The 19,468-nt window shown below is 49.7% G+C and overlaps 6 protein-coding genes across 6 annotated transcripts; 3 read left to right on the top strand and 3 right to left on the bottom strand.

Annotated features, from left to right (window-relative positions):
• Positions 1–1,387: 1,387 nt before the first annotated feature.
• On the bottom strand, positions 1,388–2,187 carry BKA67DRAFT_319263 (uncharacterized protein). Its single transcript, XM_046096175.1, has one exon. The coding sequence runs from the start codon at positions 2,002–2,004 to the stop codon at positions 1,564–1,566; it is 441 nt and encodes a 146-aa protein (XP_045957664.1). The 5' UTR covers positions 2,005–2,187; the 3' UTR covers positions 1,388–1,563.
• An 825-nt stretch (positions 2,188–3,012) lies between these two features.
• On the top strand, positions 3,013–3,598 carry BKA67DRAFT_606880 (uncharacterized protein; the record flags this gene model as incomplete). The annotated part of the gene is made up of 2 exons (XM_046105367.1): positions 3,013–3,092; positions 3,148–3,598. Coding segments are annotated over exons 1-2 (477 nt in total), but the record flags the coding sequence as incomplete, so codon positions are not given.
• A 7,139-nt stretch (positions 3,599–10,737) lies between these two features.
• Positions 10,738–12,076, bottom strand: BKA67DRAFT_319351 (uncharacterized protein). The gene is made up of 2 exons (XM_046096176.1): positions 11,501–12,076; positions 10,738–11,401 (listed from the first exon to the last, which is right to left on the bottom strand). The coding sequence occupies exons 1-2, from the start codon at positions 11,817–11,819 to the stop codon at positions 11,091–11,093; spliced, it is 630 nt and encodes a 209-aa protein (XP_045957666.1). The 5' UTR covers positions 11,820–12,076; the 3' UTR covers positions 10,738–11,090.
• A 2,071-nt stretch (positions 12,077–14,147) lies between these two features.
• BKA67DRAFT_678784 (uncharacterized protein) lies at positions 14,148–15,251 on the top strand (the record flags this gene model as incomplete). Its single annotated transcript, XM_046108860.1, has 1 exon — positions 14,148–15,251. The coding sequence occupies one exon, from the start codon at positions 14,148–14,150 to the stop codon at positions 15,249–15,251; it is 1,104 nt and encodes a 367-aa protein (XP_045957667.1).
• Positions 15,252–16,665: 1,414 nt separating this feature from the next.
• On the bottom strand, positions 16,666–17,972 carry BKA67DRAFT_692591 (uncharacterized protein; the record flags this gene model as incomplete). Its single annotated transcript, XM_046109215.1, has 3 exons — positions 16,666–17,430; positions 17,484–17,743; positions 17,790–17,972. The coding sequence occupies 3 exons, from the start codon at positions 17,970–17,972 to the stop codon at positions 16,959–16,961; spliced, it is 915 nt and encodes a 304-aa protein (XP_045957668.1). The 3' UTR covers positions 16,666–16,958.
• Positions 17,973–19,244: 1,272 nt separating this feature from the next.
• BKA67DRAFT_519313 (uncharacterized protein) lies at positions 19,245–19,406 on the top strand (the record flags this gene model as incomplete). Its single annotated transcript, XM_046098090.1, has 1 exon — positions 19,245–19,406. A coding segment is annotated over one exon (162 nt), but the record flags the coding sequence as incomplete, so codon positions are not given.
• Between the last annotated feature and the right edge of the window lie 62 nt (positions 19,407–19,468).

Raw genomic sequence — 19,468 nt, forward strand, 5'->3', positions numbered from 1 at the left:
GCTACCGCCCAAATCTATAATGAACGCCTGTGATGCAGGGTGTACCACCGGGAAGAGAGGCGCATCGCGAGCATACCAACTGGGAGAGGATCAGTCAAGGCATGAATATGGGCAGGATCAAGTTACGCAATCAAACCTCTGATACATATGGAGATCCGCGTTCGTGAGTTCTGTCCGACAAGCGCCACAATGCCCCTCATATAGAGTCGTATCCTTGGGTTGAAGGACTTATTCAATCTCATCGAAGGTGCTTTCCAGCACATCCAAGACCGCCAGCCTCAAGTGTTCCACCACTTCCGTCGGCTGTTCTCTACCAAAGCCTCCAAGGACACTCTTCCATTAACACATCACACTGCTTTACAGTACCAGCATACTCATTAGACCACCGGATGTTACTGTACTGTACGGCACTGCACCATTTCGTCTAAGGACCAAAAAGGATGCAGCACAGTACCCCATGCAAAGCCACAGCCAAGTTGCGAATAGTCCTCTGCTTTACTCTTGAACAAAAGCGTCCTCTTGGAATAGTGAGGGGTCCATGAAGTCCTCCTGTTCCGGCTCAAAGACCTCCTTCAGCTTCATCACCCAAGTCTCCAACTCTGCGTTCTGATGTTCGAATCTATTACGAACTCGTCAGTCGGAGATTCAAATTGTATAAAAGTTTGTCTAGGTAACTGACCCTTGCTCAACCGTTTCTCTCCTGAATAGAAAAGAAATCCGTCATCAGTACGGATACTACCGATCATTTCATGGTGAAGGAGTAAGGTCAACACTTACAAGCCCTTCGTCCTGAAGAACAATAGTTAGGCACAATCGCACAATGAGGAGACGAAACGTCAGATTGACTTACTCTGCAACGGACTGTGTCAGAAGAGAAGAGAGATTGTCTAATCACAATGACATGTCCTCTATCTGCCTTTGCATGTCCTGTATAGGATCAGGAGGCCTCGACCCATGGGCTGACATACTGAGTCATGGTATCTGCCAGTGGATCGGCCGCGAGATGTCCTCGGTGTTGAACAAGCTTTGGAGGCAACGCCGTGAGTCCCTTTGTGCTGGTGGGCATACTGGTGGGCATCCTGGCCGGCTTAGTACCCTGGCCCCTACTAAAACAGCACGACCATTGGAGCGTAGCTGTGCCAGGTGAGCTCTTGCTTGTGGCCGTCGAGCTCGTGGCCAGAGCGCGAAATCGATCGAACCGATCGATCTGAGGGTGCCTCTCGATCGAATCGATGGGTTCAGGACATACGTTCGATCGTTATCGAGTCGAACGGTGTGTTGCTCGAGTCGAATCGAATCGAGCAGCCTCAGGTTCGAAATGATCGATATCAAATCGATCGAGCGCCTACTCTGCTACCTTTATTTACCATTAAACATTGCTATCCTAAGTTTCGAGGCCATTTACGCCGCATGCCATTTCGGACTATGCCCTCACTAGTCGAAATCGTCCTCTGAACCTCTTTTGATAAAGCCCTGATCCAGCAACGTAGCGAACCACTGTTCTGACTGCAATAGATGTTCCCTATCAGGATCCTGCGTGACAGCTCGGACAGGTTGCCGTATTCAATGAACTCGCCTGAGGTGGTTGACTATTGATTTGGACGTACTCGAGACGAACGTATACGTGTCGGTTGGTGGTGGTTTCGATTTGGCAACACAGATAGAACACACCCAGATGTGTTTCGGGAGTCGAGACTGTTTGTTGATCAATCGGTAACCATGAGCCCACCACCAGACCCGCATATTCTTGATGTTGAAGTCTAACTCGCAATTGGGAAATCGGCACCACCACTCCATGCACCAAAGTTGATAGTCGGGGTATGCATCGTTTTGAGAAGCCGGTGTTGTCAGGGTCTGCGTTGGTGTATCAGCAGGCTCTTCGACCGGTACCAGCTGCGACAAAGGACTCAGCGTATTGTTCGCGGTAAGTTGTGAGGATGCTACAGAGGGTGTTGCTGGTCGGCGACGTGGATTGAGCTCTTGAGGTGTCAAAAACTGGTCCATGTCGGTGGTCCTTAGCCCAGCAGACAATAATACATATGTACAACCGGTTTTGCCAGCGATGACAGGCAAATTAATCAATGGGACTAAGATTGGATTGATCCAGGAATGGCACGGCTACCCAATTGATACGTACGCGAGTGCATGGCTCAGTGTTTGGTCGTTGACCTGTGTCAAAAAGTTGACTGCCGAGTAAAAACTCACTGTAATTTGAAGTCTAGCCAATCAAGCGGCTTCGGGATAGTTTGCGACAATTCCGATTGGTTTCTAACTAATAATTCCTTCATTGTGGGCCTTGGACTGTTTTATTGGATCGACCGAAATCGACCACATCGATCTTCAGCTCCTCGCTCGCGCTCGAATCGAATCAATCCAGTAACGGATCGAATGATTCATTTCGAACGACAGGAGGTGTATGATTCGATTCGATCGCAGTCGATTGATTAGTCATCCGTCGATTCGATCGAACGCTCGATCGATTTCGCGCTCTGCTCGTGGCGGAGGTGGTGCTTGCATCGTGGTGATGAAAGGTCTAGAGAGTTGCGCAGTGTTCGATGATGCTTGTGCTTGTTACTATTGCGGCAGCCTTTGTGAACCGTGGTAGTAGAACGAGATGGATGAAATCAACAACAACATCATCTGTCATTGTATTATATAGTAAGTTGTCAAACACAGAAAGAACAAAACTGACTCATTGTTCCCATATGTCCAGTTACTCGTTTTCGAGTTATATCGAAAGACTACGACGGTCTGAAAAGGGATCTTTGTCTACATTCTGTGCTACTGACAATACACATTTCGGGGGGTTTCCACGGCATTTATGGATTGCCTTTTGAGTGCCACGGCTGGGGCATACCTAAGGCACGTCCCGGTAAGCCTCGGTAACTATCTTCGCCTTTACAAGATTTCATGGGCGAGGCTTCATGCAAGCACTCCAAGCTTGGGGTCATACCAAGACCGCACGCTCTCTTCTACGTGGCAAATCTCATACGAGCAAATCAAGTCACAAAATTCCCTTGCCGCTAATCTGCTCCAATGGTGCGCTTATTTTGATAACGAAGACGTATGGTTCGAACTCTTCCAGCACTATGGTGATGACGGCCCAGCGTGGATTTATGAATTGCATGATGAGCTGAATTTTAATAGCGCGATGGGCATATTGCATAACTACGGGTTCGTTGAGCCATACAGCTTCACTTCAGAGCTGGTCGAATCGAAGGGATACAGCATTCACGCATGCTTGCACTCTTGGACGGTTCACATACTAAATCAGGGTTGGGATGGCTGCCTAAACAAGCTCGCGCTCGAGTGTATAGCATCAAAGGTGCCATCACAGGATGACGATCAGTTCTGGCTACTTCAAAGACGACTTTTAGCACATGCAATAACGTCTTGCGCCACATTTCAAGATGGAGATGATGGTTTGGATTCGGCTTTCCATAATCTAGGGATCCTTTACACAGCTCAAGGCAAGATGCAAGAGGCGGAGGAGATGTACTTGCGGGCGCTTCGAGGGTACGAGAATGCGTGGGGACCGGATCACACGTCGACACTCGACACGGTCAACAACCTAGGTATCCTTTACAAAGCCCAAGGCAAGATGCAAGAGGCGGAGGAGATGTACTTGCGGGCGCTTCGAGGGTACGAGAAAGCCGTCGGACCTCAACATATCGCGAGATATCGACCAGCAATCAATACGACGTGGGGTTTCGGAGCCTTGTTATGGGATCAGGGCAAGCTTGTGGAGGCGAGGACATACTATCAAGGCGCCCACGACAATCTCGAGGCAGTGCTGGGACCCCATCATCATGAGGTCCAAACACTGCACAATATTTTACTAGAATTGAATCAGAAGATCCAGGGTGAGTCGGTATTAAGAAGCTAGGTCACTATAAGACCTTCTAATTAATGCACGCAGATACGACGACATCACAGCAAGTTCGAAAGAGCACACGCCGAGATGCCTTAAAAAGAGCCTTACGCATTTCCTTAAGGTAACAATATTACCAGGCAACAGATATTTGCAGAAATAGAAGACATGCGATGTGGCCTATTAGCTAGAACGCTTTGCTGCAATCTCTCTCTCTATATAATCGACGGTTTTCGGAAGGTACAAACAAGTGATAGTTATCGTTACTGTAATTCCAATGTGCTTTTTATCGATAGTGCGGGTTACTGCAAGATGTGAACTAAGATACAATATAATCGGTGACTGCTCCTTGAACTGAAATTTCATCTTAATCAATTAGTGGCCAGCCACTGACAGATGTGATGCGTTGGGAAGCCAGGCGACACGACGAATCAAGTGTAATGGCCTTTTGCTAAAGTAGGCCGACGTTTGGTACTGGTACTTGTGGGTACAAGGGTGTCGGGCCGATCAACATAAAAGTCCAGAATTGGACCCTGTTAATTATCTTATATGACCAAACCCGCGACACCCATTCCGCCTCTCACTGTAATAGACCCATCAGAAGGACTTTGATAGTCATGGAAAAGGATCTAATTTCGTCTTGTAGCGAGAACTGGTACAGACAGAATCAAAATCGGCTTCCTCTCTTTCTCTCTCTTCTCTTCTCTTTGAGCACGGACAGTCCAGTTTTGGCTCCTACTCGGAAGTACACTTTTGAACCTCTGTCGTACCAGGAACTTGAAAAATGCCCTTTTCGGCCCGGAACGCATATATTCGGTGCCCAAAATCTATCTTCGATAACGTACAATTGATGTGTAGTAGTGGATGTATCAATACGTGCGAAAGAGCCTGGCTAAAGCTCACGCTCTTGGAATTAGAATTGATACGGTCCAAAAGAGTACTTAGGGTATACGTACAGGCTAGAGCCAGGAATGGATCGTCTGTGCTTAGAGAAGAAAAGAGAGAGACAAAAGGAGGAAGCCGGTTTTGATCTTGTGTGTACTACAACGGATTCTTTCTTATTGTATTAGAGCGGATATGAGCGGAAGCTAATTTCGTTACTCACTGTATTACAAGAGATACTGAGGACAGACGGATAGGGGTATTGTTATAAAGACGACGTTCTACTGCGATATTAGACCGTAGTGTATTGACAGGTGGTTCGAGGACTAGCTGACGCGGGGTGCGGGATCCAAAATGGCGGACCGTGGAGAACCGCAAATCGTGGTGGGGTTGTCGAACTCTATCGCGACGACGGCCAAACGAGTGACGCGAACGACGACGGCCACTGCAGCGGCGGCGAGACCCACGAGACGGACGACGGCTGGTAATACGACAGGCGTAAAGAAGACTACTGGAACCCATGAGGACGATGTTGAACTCGCTGCGGGGGCTGTCCCTCGGAAGGTGCTTGAAATGCTGGTGCTGTCTGCGCGACAAGTGAAGGAGTTGAAGGAAATGATTGTTCACCAGTCAGAAGTCATTGAGGAGATCAACGAACAGCATGCGACGACGCAGCAGAGCCTAACTGAAGTCAAGGGTCAGATGGAGAATATCGTAGCAGAGTTGAAGTCGGCACGGGACGAACTGGAAGAAATCAAGGCTGGCCAGGCGCTGATCGCAAGCACACAAACGAGCCCACAGGCGTCCTATGCAGCCATCGCACGAACACCACCGACAAGCCAACCCACGAATGTACGCACTCTCAGCACAGCGAATACGACCCCGTCGAACTTCACCGATACACTGTTTTGCACGATTGATACCACAAGAGTAAGCGAGGATGAAGCGAACGTTTGGAACGCCGGAACGACGCGAGCTGCCGTGGAGAAGGAGATCCGATCAATCGAAGGTCACAAGGACTGGCGATGCCGCGCTGTGACGATGGACCCGAAAAAGCCGCAAAGAGTCAAGATTGTCTGCCGAGACGATAGCGAACACGAACTCGTGAAGAAAGCTGCGGAGAAGATCGTGACTGGCGGAGCCAGAGTACTGCGTGACGAACTGTACCCGATCAAGGTCGATAGCGTCAACCGGACCGCCGTGCTGGACGAGAACGGAAACATTCGTCAAGGGGCGGCGGAAGCGTTCGGGCAAGAAAACGAAACGACAGTGGCTAAGATCTCGTGGCTGAGCAAAAAAGAAGTGCCAAAGGCGTACGGATCGATGGTAGTCTACCTGACCAAAGCAGGGGACGCCAGAAGGCTGTTGGCGGAAGGCTTCTTCCATGCCGGAGGAGAATCAGGCTATACGAGAGTGTTTGAGCGTCGAGAAGGGCCATCGCAGTGTTACAACTGCCAGCAGGTTGGACACAAGTCATTCCAATGCAAGAATACTCGGATCTGTGGAAGATGCGCCAAGGAAGACCATACTCACAAGGAATGCACAGAGACTGTTCTCAAGTGTGTGCCTTGTGGTGGCCCTCACGAGTCATTCAGTCGAAACTGCCCGAAGCTTTACCCGGATCGCCATGACTAGGAAGTTCCAGGTGGTGCAACTGAATGTGGGCCGACGGGCAGCGGCACAAGAGAGCTTGATGAACAACACGAATCTGAGTGAAACGGCAATCCTAGCTATACAAGAACCACGTGCGAGAAAGAAGGGAGGGAAATTAATGACGGTGCCAATGACGCACCATAAATGGGCGAAGATGGTACCTACGGTATCCAGGGAAGGGAGATGGGCGGTCCGGAGTATGCTGTGGGTAAACAAGGAGCTGGAAGCGGAGCAGGTGCCGATTGCGTCGCCGGACATGACTGGTGTGATGGTTCAGATAGGAGAGAGAAAGGTGTTGGTAGTCTCGGTGTACATACCGCCGACCGACCAGGACGCTCTTCGGGACGCGTGTGCTCTACTACGCGAAGTGATGGATGAGGTACGGCGGAGGCGCGGAGATATCGTGGAGGTCATGTTGGTTGGTGACTTCAACCAGCACGATCAGCTTTGGGGAGGAGACGATGTGACGTTGGCCAGGCAAGGAGAAGCGGACCCGATCATTGACCTGATGAGCGACTATTCGCTACAGAGTCTCCTGCCGCGAGGGACGAAGACGTGGGAGAAGGGCACATCGACAACAACGATCGACTTGGTACTGGCCAGCAACGAAGTAGCAAGCAGAATGATGCACTGTGACGCCTCCAAGACAGAGCACGGGTCCGATCACCGAGCCGTCGAGACGACAATAGACATGGATATGGTGGACTGTCAGCCAAGGGAGAGGTTACTCCTTCGCAACGCACCCTGGAAAGAGATCAATGGCCGGATCGAACGAACGCTAGAGATGATACCGGCCGGGGAGACGGTGCAACAAAAGACAGACCACCTGATGTCAGCAGTATCCGAGGCAGTTCATGAACTCACACCCAGGGCCAAAACATCGCCCCATATGAAGCGGTGGTGGACGAGCGATCTGACACAGATGCGATCTGTGTATACATATTGGAGAAACCGGGCGAGAGCAGAGCGGAGAGCTGGCTGCTTCTCTCAGGTGCTCGAGGACACAGCAAGAGCAGCTGCGAAGCAATACCACACCAGCATTCGGGAACAAAAGAGAAAACACTGGGGTGACTTTCTAGCCGATGAGTCCAACATCTGGAATGCCGCCAAGTATCTAAAATCGCAAAGTGGAGCCTCGTTTGATAAGATTCCTCAGCTGACAAAGCAGGACGGAAGCCAGACAACTAACACGAATGAACAAGCAGAGGAATTGCTGCGTTGTTTCTTCCCACCACTGCCCGAGGATATTGCAGACGAGAGAACGGCGACGGTAAGGGAGCCAGTCAGTATGCCCGTTATCACGCTCGACGAGATTGAACGACAGTTGTTTGCGACGAAACCATGGAAGGCACCTGGCGAAGATGGCTTACCGGCGATCGTCTGGCGACAGACGTGGCCAGTAGTCAAAGACAGGATACTAGCACTTTTCAGACAATCACTAGCCGAGGGTGTGCTGCCTCAACAGTGGCGACATGCCAAGATCGTCCCGCTGAAGAAGCCCGGCAAGGAAGACTACACCATCGCCAAAGCGTGGCGACCAATCTCGCTACTGTCCACCCTGGGCAAAGTGTTGGAGTCGGTCGTGGCGGAAAGGATCTCGTACGTCGTAGAAGGGCATGGTCTGTTGCCCACGAACCATTTTGGTGCAAGGAAGCGAAGATCAGCAGAACAAGCAGTGCTTCTGCTGCAAGAGTACATCTATAAGGCGTGGCGACGGCGGCAAGTAGTGAGTCTGATTAGTTTCGACGTCAAAGGCGCCTACAATGGCGTGTGCAAAGAGCGGCTCCTCCAGAGAATGCAAGCCCGAGGTATACAGACAAGTTTGACGAAATGGATTGATGCTTTCTGTTCTGATCGCACCGCCACAATCGAGATCAACGGCCGTACGTCTGAGAGCCATGAACTTCCACAGGCAGGGTTGCCTCAGGGCTCGCCGCTGTCGCCAATTCTTTTCCTGTTCTTCAACGCAGACCTCGTGCAGCATCCCATCAACAAGACAGGTGGATCCATCGCATTTGTGGACGACTACACAGCATGGGTGGCAGGACCGACTGCGCAAGCCAACGAGGCAGGAATACGAGCAATCATCAACAGAGCCCTCGACTGGGAGGGTCGCAGTGGCGCCACATTCGAGGCGGAAAAGACCGCCATCATCCATCTCAGCAGAAAGGCGGCCAGAGTCGACAACAACCCTTTCCTGATCAAGGGCGAGAGGGTATATCCGCAAGACAAGGTCAAAATACTGGGAGTTACGATGGACTCTCAGCTACGGTATAGACAGCATATTGCACGAGTGTCGAGCAGGGCACTGGAAGCAGCCATTGAGCTCAAACGGTTGAAGGGCCTGCCACCGGCGACGGCCCGACAGCTGTTCACCGCCATGGTGACTCCCATTTTGGACTACGCATCAAACGTGTGGAGATATGCGTGCGGCGATCGGCTGATGCATATCGTCAACAGAGTACAGAAGGTGGGCGCACAAGCGATTGTGAGCGCATTCAACAAAGTGGCCACGGCAGTCGCCGAAGCCGAAGCACACATCCTGCCAGCTCGAAGTCGCTTCGCCAAGCGGGCGATCAAGCTATGGGTCGACATCCATGCACTACCAAGTAGTAACCCTCTTCGGACGGCAGGATTCCGGATGTTCACACGCTTCATCTCGCCGATGCAGCAACTTGCAGAAGACATGAGCGAAGTGCCGATAAGCAGACTTGAGACGATTGACGCGTATGCTGCTGAGCCGTGGAACGAGCGAGTCGAGGTCTTCACCGACGAGAGCGAAAGAGCCATTGAGCTAGCTAGCGGGCAACGGGCAATCCGCATCGCTACCAGCAGCTCAGCCAAGAATGACCTGGTCGGGTTTGGGGTGGCTATATGGCTTCCGGATTTTGGCTGGGCAAAGACCAAATTCATGTTACACTCTGTGACTGTCGGGACAAGAGAAGAGCAGAACCCTTACACAGCGGAATTGGCCGCAATAGTACGGGGACTGCGAAAGGTGCCACAACACGTCCGGCAATGTGTACTTATAGTGTTCACGAGCAACAAAGGTGCTGCACTGAGTCTCAAACACCCGTGCCACCAGTCCGGCCAGAAAGAGATTGCAAACTTCTACGCGTGTGTAAGCCAGCTTCGAAAACGGAGTAACAAGGTTGTTATTGCCTGGAAGCCACAAGAACATGATGAGAACAACGGCGACGAAGATGTTGACAATGGTGCCAGGGACACCAACAGAAATGGAAATTTCGCTCTAGCACGCTTGGCCAAGGAAGCTGCTCGCAAAGCCACCCTCCCTGGTAGCTTAGCACGGACACCACCGTTTCGAGCCAAATCGACCACATTGAACAATGCCAGAAAGATACAAAGCAGAATCCCGGTATTGCCAGACAACGTCGGTGCATTCTCCAAGCGGATTGACATAGCTTTACCCGGACGACACACCCGGCTACTGTACGATGCCTTATCATGGAAGGAAGCCAGCATTCTAGTCCAGTTGCGGACAGGAATGGCGAGGCTCAACCACTATCTAGCTCAAATTGGAGCAATAACATCACCAGATTGCGCCTGCGGATACGGAAGAGAGACTGTAGAACACTTTGTCATGCGCTGCACGAAATGGACCGCACATCGTAACGAACTGCTCCAGTATACGGAAGACCGAAGAGGAAGTATCTCGTTCTACCTTGGTGGAAAGACCTATAGTGACGACAACAAATGGACACCAGACCTCAAAGCAGTTCGAGCAACAATTGGATTCGCAATCGCCACAGGACGATTACAACAGACAGTGAAGGAAGTCGGGAGTTAGGCTTAGAAGGAGAAAATGATGCACAAAGGACATCCCAAACATATACTAACCCAGCAGGTCGCGCTTCAGTCGCCGAGGATAGGACTCTGAACACTTGGAGAAGTCAACTTCAAGCTGATCTGCCATGCACTACAACTAACAGTATCATACAGGGATGTCGAGGACCATAAGTGGTTTTGGATGGTTGATTATAGTCTTGCAGTATGGGCTCGAATCGGAGTCAAGACGGAAACATGAGAAGCGTTTTTGTAGCATAGCGTTAGTTGCCCTCTAGGGGAATGACCCGGGCGTAATAAACATGTGTGTGTGTGTGTGTGTGTATCTGTACAGTCAAGATTTGAATTTTAGAGGACGCGGCTGACATCTTCCAGACGTGAAACCCTTTACATACAGTACACCACCACAGAACATTGCTACATGAATACTACGACAATACTCGATCCAGAAACGGGTCTCGCGAGAAACAAATTCTTGCTCTTAATGCGGAAACCAACTTCGTTATTGGATGTAATCGAGATCTAGCAAAGTATTTACTTCATGTCTTCCGCTTTATGACCTCAAATTTCCACATATGAATCGTAAAGTAAGAAACACGAACAAGTGGGAGCAAGTGAATTTTGCACATATCCCATATATATAGGTTGCTGGCATGCATGATTATGCTTTTTGCTCAGATCATCTTGTAAATAACCGCACTTACTGCACTACTATTCCGCGTAGTTGCAATAACAATGCCGGGGCTGGCATAATCAAAGGGAACCAAAGACCAGATTCCGCTAGGTTCCGGAAAAAGATGAAGCACAAAGCAGTGATTCGGATAAACCCCGAGTCTTTCGCTTTCTTGTCAACTAACCTCTGTGCTCTTTATCTAGCTAATTACAAAAAGATACTCAGAATGAAACTCAAAACTCCAACAGAACGATATGCACGAACCCTTTCAACTCCAGACGTTGCAGTAGTCGTTGTAGCAGAAGTGGAACTTGTAGAAGCAGCCTTGTCAATCCCTGTACTTGAAGTGGATGACGATATTGATATTCTCGACAGTGCTGAAGTAGCTGTGCTCCCAGCGGTGCCAGCAGTGCGTGAAGCTGTCTGCCCTGTTGCAAGGGTCGTCTTCCCCTCGCTCGCCGACGTGTATTCGCCAGTTACAATGTTTCCACTCCCACCAGTTTCATCATGGAAGGAGCCTAGGACCAAGAAAGTCCATGTCAGGATATTTATTGATTTATCTTGTCTGGCAGAACAGAACATTGAGATTATTTTAAACAATATAAAAATCTGCTTACCGGTATCGGTATCTACACACAGCAACGTGCCGTCTGTGTACATGAAACAACTCTCGCTGCTTGTACAGCTAAGACTCGCACGAGTTTTCAGCTTTCGTCCCATACGTCCAGGGGTTCCTTCGCAGAGTTCAAGGCACCCAGGGTTGTTGCCGCATAACTCGGAACAAGTGTCGCCTGGGGAACCAGAACCAGAACCACTACCGGAAGAGCCGCTGGATGTAGGCCAGGCAATTGCGGTAGATGGTATACACCCAATAGCAAGGGTGGAAGGGACAAGTGTTAGCCAAAGGCAAGTCGCAGTCTTCCTAAAGAGCACCATGGTGTGGCTGCTCGAAGTCGTTGATAGGAGTACGATGGCGGCAGGACAGGACTCAGTCTGGTAGTGTTAGTTCCCCGTTCGCCAGATTGTTTCAGGCATGATAAATTTATGTATGTGTGTGTCTGTGTGTGTCTATATATATGTGTGTGTGTATGTGCTGAGTGCATGACTTTAATCTATCGTAAAGAAATCCAATGAAACGCTATTTGCTGGCTTGCCTTGCATACCTGGCATGTAGCTTATCCCATTGATTGCGGCGCGGTAAACCACCGGTAAAATTGTGCTAAGGTACGACAGTAGACTGCTTAGCATATATATCTGTCCAATCAAAACCTGCGTTGAAGGGGTTTAAAATTCCCGCAGCTGGCTTGGCAAGTCACTAGCCACACAAAAAAACAGTGGGTTACCGCGCCGTAATCAATGGGTTAAGAAGATATGCGAGGTCATGCGGTGATGTCTCAGTTCAGCTCAGCGGAGTCCGCGCGATGTTCTCGCCCAATCACTGCCGAAAAGTGCAAAACGGGATTTTTAATTTACTCTGAAACAGTCGCAATAATGCGGCTGACATGTCCAATGGACACAACATGTGCGCTCTCGCCGAGGAAAAGCGGGCAACCAAAGGTCGTTGTGGTTGCATGCGGCACGTTTGTTTCGTTCGCTTCGTTCACTGGGCCGGAAACACCTTCCGCAAGATGGTCGCGACCGTTTTAGGCAGCTAGTCAGGCTTGGTTCCGAGTCAACGCTGTAGAGCAAAATCGAGCCCGGTCGGTGGCGCTGCCTGGAAATCGATATCCCGAATCTTGCTTTTCGCCAGTCCAACTCCGACGGCAAGTAGGAGAGTAGCGTATCATTCAGCCTGTTGTTGCTCAGGCGGAAGGAAATGACTTGACTCCGTGCACTTGAGGCGACCAATAGGTGATCAACACTATACCTGATTGGGTCGAGACGTAAATAGCGTAAGCCACATGCGGCTCAAAATGGTATCTGCTCGACCACCATCTATATGCAATATAAACTACACTAGTGTATTTCAGTCTAAGCAGCCCATCTGGAAACTATTAAATATCAGTGGAGTGGCTTGCGAAGATAACTTACCAATATTTGCGCCGGGTAATAGATTTTAGCATAGTTGAGAAAGATTCGAGAGGAGTGTTAAATATTAGAACGTACGGAGTGGTGGTTATGGCAGAACAGCTTCGATCACCACTCCAATGGCGTGGTGGACGGGCTAAATGGATCACCTCCGGAATCGTCGCAAGCCATCTTTCTGCGTTTTCAGGAGCTTGCATCAGGGCACAGTCCTGGGGTGACGGTCAAGTGGATCCCCGGACATCAGGACATTGAAGGAAACGAAGCTGCCGACAAACTTGCCAAGGAAGGCGCAATGCTCGAGACGAGGATAGACAGTCTGCCTACGGTTGCATGGGTACGGCGACATCTCAAAGGAAAGAGAAAAGACGATTTTGCCCGCTGGTGGGCGGCGCAAGACGAAACCAGATATGAAGATGTGCATTCATATGCGGCGGTGTCAAAGAACCTCGTCTCATTCAAAAGGGCTACGCTGCACAGGCTCCTGGCGGCAAGATCTGGCCACGGCGACTTTGCAGCATATCATGAACGATTCAGGCATACGGACTCCAATAACCACTGCACTTGCGGAGAGAGAAAGACACCAGAGCATATTTTCTTCTGTAAGAAATTGCAAGGACACCGACTGCTCCCGAGGCACATGCCAAGGGCGGCTTATACACAATATTTGGGGGAGAAGAGTGCGCAGTGGGCGCGTTTTGTAGAGAGGAGTAGATTTTTCACAAGGACATGCCCGAGATGAAGGGCCGTTTGAATTGACGGACTGAGTGAGTGTTCTCACTCAGGTCCTGCAATAGCGTGGACTGGCACGTGCGCAGGCTGGAATGTATGTAGATACTGATACCTCCAAAACCCTGCGATGTATGGCTCTGGGAGGCGTGGTTTGCCCTAGTAAGGGACGGTCCCAACGTTAAATACATTCAATCAATCAATCAATAACCCGTGCTTGCACAAGTTCAACATTTCCAACCATCCACGTCCAATCACTTTATTGGTGTGCCGCAACCTTTGCCGATCATGGTCAATGGACATCCGCAGAACGTTCCGCAGAACTGGCAGAGGCTGAGTTCACAACCGCATTGGGCGCAAAATCTGGCAGTGTCACCACAGACAAGTCGTGATGTTTGGCGTCAAAACGACACCACCCAATTACGACACGCGCGAGTTTCTCGAGGCTCTTCATCTCGCCTCCAAACAAACATATTGCCCCGGCCTCCTCAACTACAGCAAGGGACCCTTATGACCACATCTTCCAATTTCCAGGATGCTGGCCAGTGTGTTGCTTCTCCAAATCGGATATCGAGAGAAATCAGGCCTTTCAGCCCCCCAGAGCGCTATTACCAGTACGTCAAATACTTGGCTTTGGAGCCCACACCAATACCTCAACAAAACATCTTCCACGTTTTTACATTCAATATGCCCAAGGAGGAATGTGAAAAGATATCTAAAGATGGGAACGCCGATCAGACTCCTTCACAAGCCAATTTTTACTTCAATGCCTCTTTGCACGTGAGGCTGCGGGTGTGTCTTAAAGAGAAGGTTGCTCCGTTCTCCGAAGAAGACTGGGTACTTGCCGACGGCTACTGGCCACAGCACATACAGATACATATCAACCATCAGCTACGGGCGACCAAACAAAAGCAGCACCATGGCAAACATCAACCAATAGAGATTGGTCAACTTGTCAGACCAGGCGGAAATTTTCTCCCTATATTGGTACCAGTTCACGAAACATTCGATAAGGATGCAATCCCCTATGTAGCTGTTGAGGTCCTCGAAACTCTCAGTCACAATTCGATTCAAGCTCTACCCAACTTCGATGCAAACTCCGTCACCTCCCCGGGGCAAACACAAGCTATAATCGACCAACGCCTTGGTAGCTTATGCAATCCCGATGACGAGATTATGATAGTCACGAGCTACCTCACCATAAACCTAGCCGACCCCTTCAGTCTTGCTCTTTGGGAAACGCCAGTTCGGGGAAAGAATTGCATCCACCTAGAATGCTTTGATTTAGAGACTTGGCTGAAAACCCGCCCTAGAAAAAGGCCTTGCACTTGCGGTGCCACAAAGGTCTCAGAATGCAACCTGTGCATTGGGGAACCATCACTTGTAGACAAGTGGAGATGTCTGCTTTGTAGAGGAGATGCGCGTCCCCATAAGCTATATATTGACGGCTTTTTCGTTGAAGTAAGGAAGTCTCTAGTAGAAAGAGGGCTCTTGCATGCCAATGACATCAAGGTACGCGCAAAAGGAATTTGGACGTCCAGCCCGGCAAGAGACCCGTCGAGCTTGCACCCTCAAATGGCCGAGGAGACCCTGTCATCCAGCTGGTCTGACTGACTTCCTCTCTCTCTCTCTTTCTTTTGTTCTTTGGATACCGGGATGGCGCGGCGACACGAGTCTGACGATTGCGAGACGTGGCTTGTTATCGTTTGCGATACCGCACCTCGTGAGATCCTGCGGTGGGATACGGATACCACGCATACGTAGTCCATGTCTGATCTGTTCCGCGGCTATGATCACGTCCTAGACCAGGTAGGAAGAACGGATGCCCTCCAACGCTAACGACGAGCCGTGGCGCAATACCACAAACTGCAGTATTTTGAACAACTAGTCCAGGAAATCAAGGAGTGCCAAACCGGCGGCGCGTTCCTCGGCGGCACCGCTAAAAATAGAGCTCATAAAGAGTACCCCGAGCGAACATGTCCAGATGCAAGTCTAGAAGAGCAAGGGCGATGCAAGAAGAATTAGACGTCAATCTTCGGTTCGCCCGCAAATAGAACATACTGATCGAGGGGCTAGAGAAGAAGGGCGAACGAAGCGTTTGTGGTCTTGGCGAAGGTATCGTCCTGGCTGCCACGCCTGAAGTGTTTCGGATCATGTAAGAATGTATGCAGCTGACGGTGTGGGGCTGAGAGGCTAAACCGTGACTTAGAAATGATAAAGACGAGACACACGCATCAGTGAACAGCTCTAACACCACCGACTGACTGCTGACCAGGACTAGGCTTCGATTACGGGCAAGTCTGTAGCGGGTCATAAAGATATAAAAGTATATAGGCTACATACAACTACTCTACCATTGACCATATTAGGAGCCGATATTAGAATCAACAACCCCATGCCTGTTCTCTCACATCTTATGCAGAAGGTATAAATTGCAAAATTCTGATCGTACCGTTTTTTGTATTCTACCTTCCTTCTTCTTTTCTCTAACGAGATTATATCTGCGGAGATGTGAAGAGCACATGTGAAAGGAGTTATGGAATTATGAAGATAGTCGAGTCTAGACGCACCCGGTATCATAGTAAATGTTATCCGAGAGGATGGGACTCAGGACCTCGCTATCACAGCTTGATAAGGATATAGCTGTACGGTTCGATAAGTAATACTACAATTTCTCTACTCACCGGTCAAGTTCAGTCCCGTCCGATACTCGGCAGGTTAATGTGCCTATCCAAACACTGATCACTGCGTGATTCTGAATCTTCATGACTTGTGCTGTACTATTGGAACTGAACCTCAGAACAGATGTATACAATGAACGGGCAGCGCGAAGATGCCTACACGGAGTCGCGAACATGGCATGTGAGTGTCGCCCAGACTATCGAGGTTATGTCCGAGCTCCGCGCGTGTGGTGACAAGGACCGTAGACCGCTTTTTCTCATTGCTGCCGATGACCTGAGTGATCATCTCGACAAGAAACTCGTGAACCTATCATCACGTCTCTGCCTCCCCCATTTGGTCAAATAGTTGACTCTCGCCGCCTTCACGGCGCAGGAGCGACATTAAGTGGTTAACTATGACATGGTCGATATCCACAAAGGATGGCATTGCTTAGATTAAAATTTCGAAGCAAATCTCATACCGTAACATTTCACTCGAAGGGACTACCGAGGTGACGTGAAATTCGCTCTCGCTTACAAAATTGCTCTGTATCGAGATTATGTCCCTCAAACTGCACAAATAATGATCTAGCATCAATGGAATAACTATGCTTCAACTTAAAAGTGCCCATGAACCATGGGCGCGAATTCAACAGCACCTTTACTGCGCTGGTCTCTGGACAGGCTGACCAGATGTCTCGTAGGGACCTTGGGTATTCTCTGGCGCTCCGTGGCCGTACGTTGACTCTGCATCCTTTCGGGTGTTCTCGACACCTGACTGTTGCACCGCACCTCCGGTCACCTGAGCAGATAATGGACTAGGTGTTTGCTGTGGAACTTGGTGCGGGTAATATTGCTGTTGTGACGAAGCGTAGGGTTGTTGCGGGTATGCCTGCGATTGATTCTGGACTGTATTACTTTGTTGTGTGTAACCTTGTGCAGGCAGGTTCTGCAAAGGGTAGGGTTGCCCTTGAGAGTACTCAACGGGCTTCTCTGCACTGGCTGGGACCTTGGCGGAAGCGACTGCTGGGTTAGGTTGAGATGTCGAAGTGATTGGGTTGCAATGTAGGCCAGCGTTTCGGTGTCGGTGAAGCATGACACTGTGGATAACGAGAGAGACCAAGAAAGCCAGGCTGTGTGGTATGTCAAAAAAACGATATTTGTGTCTGGTTTCGGGTTCGCTTACAATTCCGCACCACCCAAACCCGCTGCAGCGGCGAGGATTGCGAAATATGTCTTCTCAGCGCTTGACAGACTGTAGCAGTAATAATAGGTGCAGTAGCCCGAGGCGTATGGAGCGATTTCTGCGGCTAGTAGTGCGAATGAGATGAGCCAAAAGACGACTAGAAAGATATCCAGAGACAGAACGGCCCAGTAGTTGTAGAGAGCTGGGGCACCAAACTCGGCAACTATGATGTAAATGCAGGTGATCAATGTAGCAAGAGCCTGCGTCATGTCAGCTTGATAAACAAGACTGCTTGACAATACGAACAGAGAATAGTGATAAAATATCTCCATCGAAGGCAAGCTGAGATACACCATAAGCAGTCAATCCCAGCACGACAACAGCAAGAACGAGCTGAACGATGCGAATGGCGATGAACCCTTTTGGATACAACGGGAGATGCTCGCGCCCGGGCGCACGCTGACTCAAGTATTTACCAGGTGTCTCCATCGTGAACAATGATCAAAGACAGGAAGGGGCGGCAATTGCGATCAAAGTGGTTGTTGGTGTGACAATGATAGGACAAACGTCAAGAAACAGATGGCAGGATTGGGACAGAAAACATTGGCCGGAAGAAGACTCAGCTATTATAAGCCACAATAGCATAGGGAGTCATGCTCATTTATCGAGTAAAACAACTACATACCACCAATCCAATAAGCATACGCGGGGCGGCAACGTTTTGCCAATGATCAGATGCAACGGGGTTGTCTGCCTTGTTGATAAGTCTGCCTTGGCCAAAGCTTATACTTGGCGCTTGCGCTTGCCATTCATGGGGGGATGCTGTTGCTGAACAGTACCGTCTCTACTTAAGAGTCCAACCGTCTCTTTGAAACGATTCCAATGTCTCGACGGGGATCATTCTTCCGATGAGCGAACGCCTCGCGTGAATTCTACGCGGGCAGTCTACATAGAGTCGCTGAGGTTGACCATTTGATGCCCAATTTGGAGATGTATCCTGGAAAAGTAGAGTGCAGGGCGGTTTTACGTTTAGCCTGGTGCGGCTGAACGTATTGAGACTTCTAATGTAAGGACCCTTGAAGCTGAAAGAGTTGGGCGGCAACGGCGCGGACCTGGAGCGCGTCCTGATTGGATAACTTTATGAGGAGCTCGTAATGCTGTAAAACTCGTCCAGGCGACAGGGGAGATTTGACTCATACTCCAGCCATGGTATTTACAATGACCCAGCCTCACCATTGTTGTTTTACTTGCTCGTGAAGTCCCTTGTTGCCGCTACTGTCAAGTGCCACAAGTTCGACAAGAATTTACGTTCCGGCGTTTGAACGTGTAGAATGGGGGAACGTTAAGCGAGAAATCCCAAGTCTAGTATGTATCCAGCTAGGATAGGCCAGTCGGAATCATACACGATCTGACTGACGTGAGTTTCCTTGGAGCGACAAAGACTACATGCTACTGCCACCCCAACACGTTGGCGCTTTGCTAACGCCCGGGTTGCCTCGGGGATTGAGGGCGCTGATCCTGAGGCGGAGTGGGTGATAGGTGCATGCAGAAGAGGCCGATGATATCTACACATTTTGTGTGACTTAGCGAAGATAAAATGCAGTTTGAAATTGATGAAATCAGGACAGCTAAGCAATCAACATGTAACCAAAGATCAAGCTTAGTACGTACGGCAGCACTGCGGGGTGTGCTCTGTTATAATGGGGTTCTCTGATTGGATAAAAACTTCGGACTCAGCTCCGCAACTGCTCAAACGCATCTCCATGCGTCGGTGTGAAAGGAGTCTGCGACTACGCAGACAGTCACAAGAACAAGAAATGGCAACCTTTCGCAGCAGCAACAACTGCCTCAGTGACAAAAGCTATTCTTGGGCAATACACCCAGACGGATAATCCAGCGAACTATGGCATCACTCACGTATGAACATCTGGGAATAGAGATTTGCGAAAGCTATGACAAACCTGATATCTACAGGTGGACGAACT

The sequence above is a fragment of the Truncatella angustata genome (assembly GCF_020726525.1).
Source record: "Truncatella angustata strain MPI-SDFR-AT-0073 chromosome Unknown BKA67scaffold_5, whole genome shotgun sequence".
In the NCBI taxonomy this organism is placed as follows: Eukaryota; Fungi; Ascomycota; class Sordariomycetes; order Amphisphaeriales; family Sporocadaceae; genus Truncatella; species Truncatella angustata.

What these genes read in the sequence shown, in the direction of transcription:
- BKA67DRAFT_319263 (XM_046096175.1), bottom strand. Translation starts at nt 2,004, where the DNA reads ATGGACCAGTTTTTGACACCTCAAGAGCTCAATCCACGTCGCCGACCA.
- BKA67DRAFT_319351 (XM_046096176.1), bottom strand. Translation starts at nt 11,819, where the DNA reads ATGGTGCTCTTTAGGAAGACTGCGACTTGCCTTTGGCTAACACTTGTC. An exon ending in GTGTGTAGATACCGATACCG is followed by an intron (nt 11,402 to 11,500) that starts GTAAGCAGATTT and finishes TCTTGGTCCTAG; the next exon opens with GCTCCTTCCATGATGAAACT.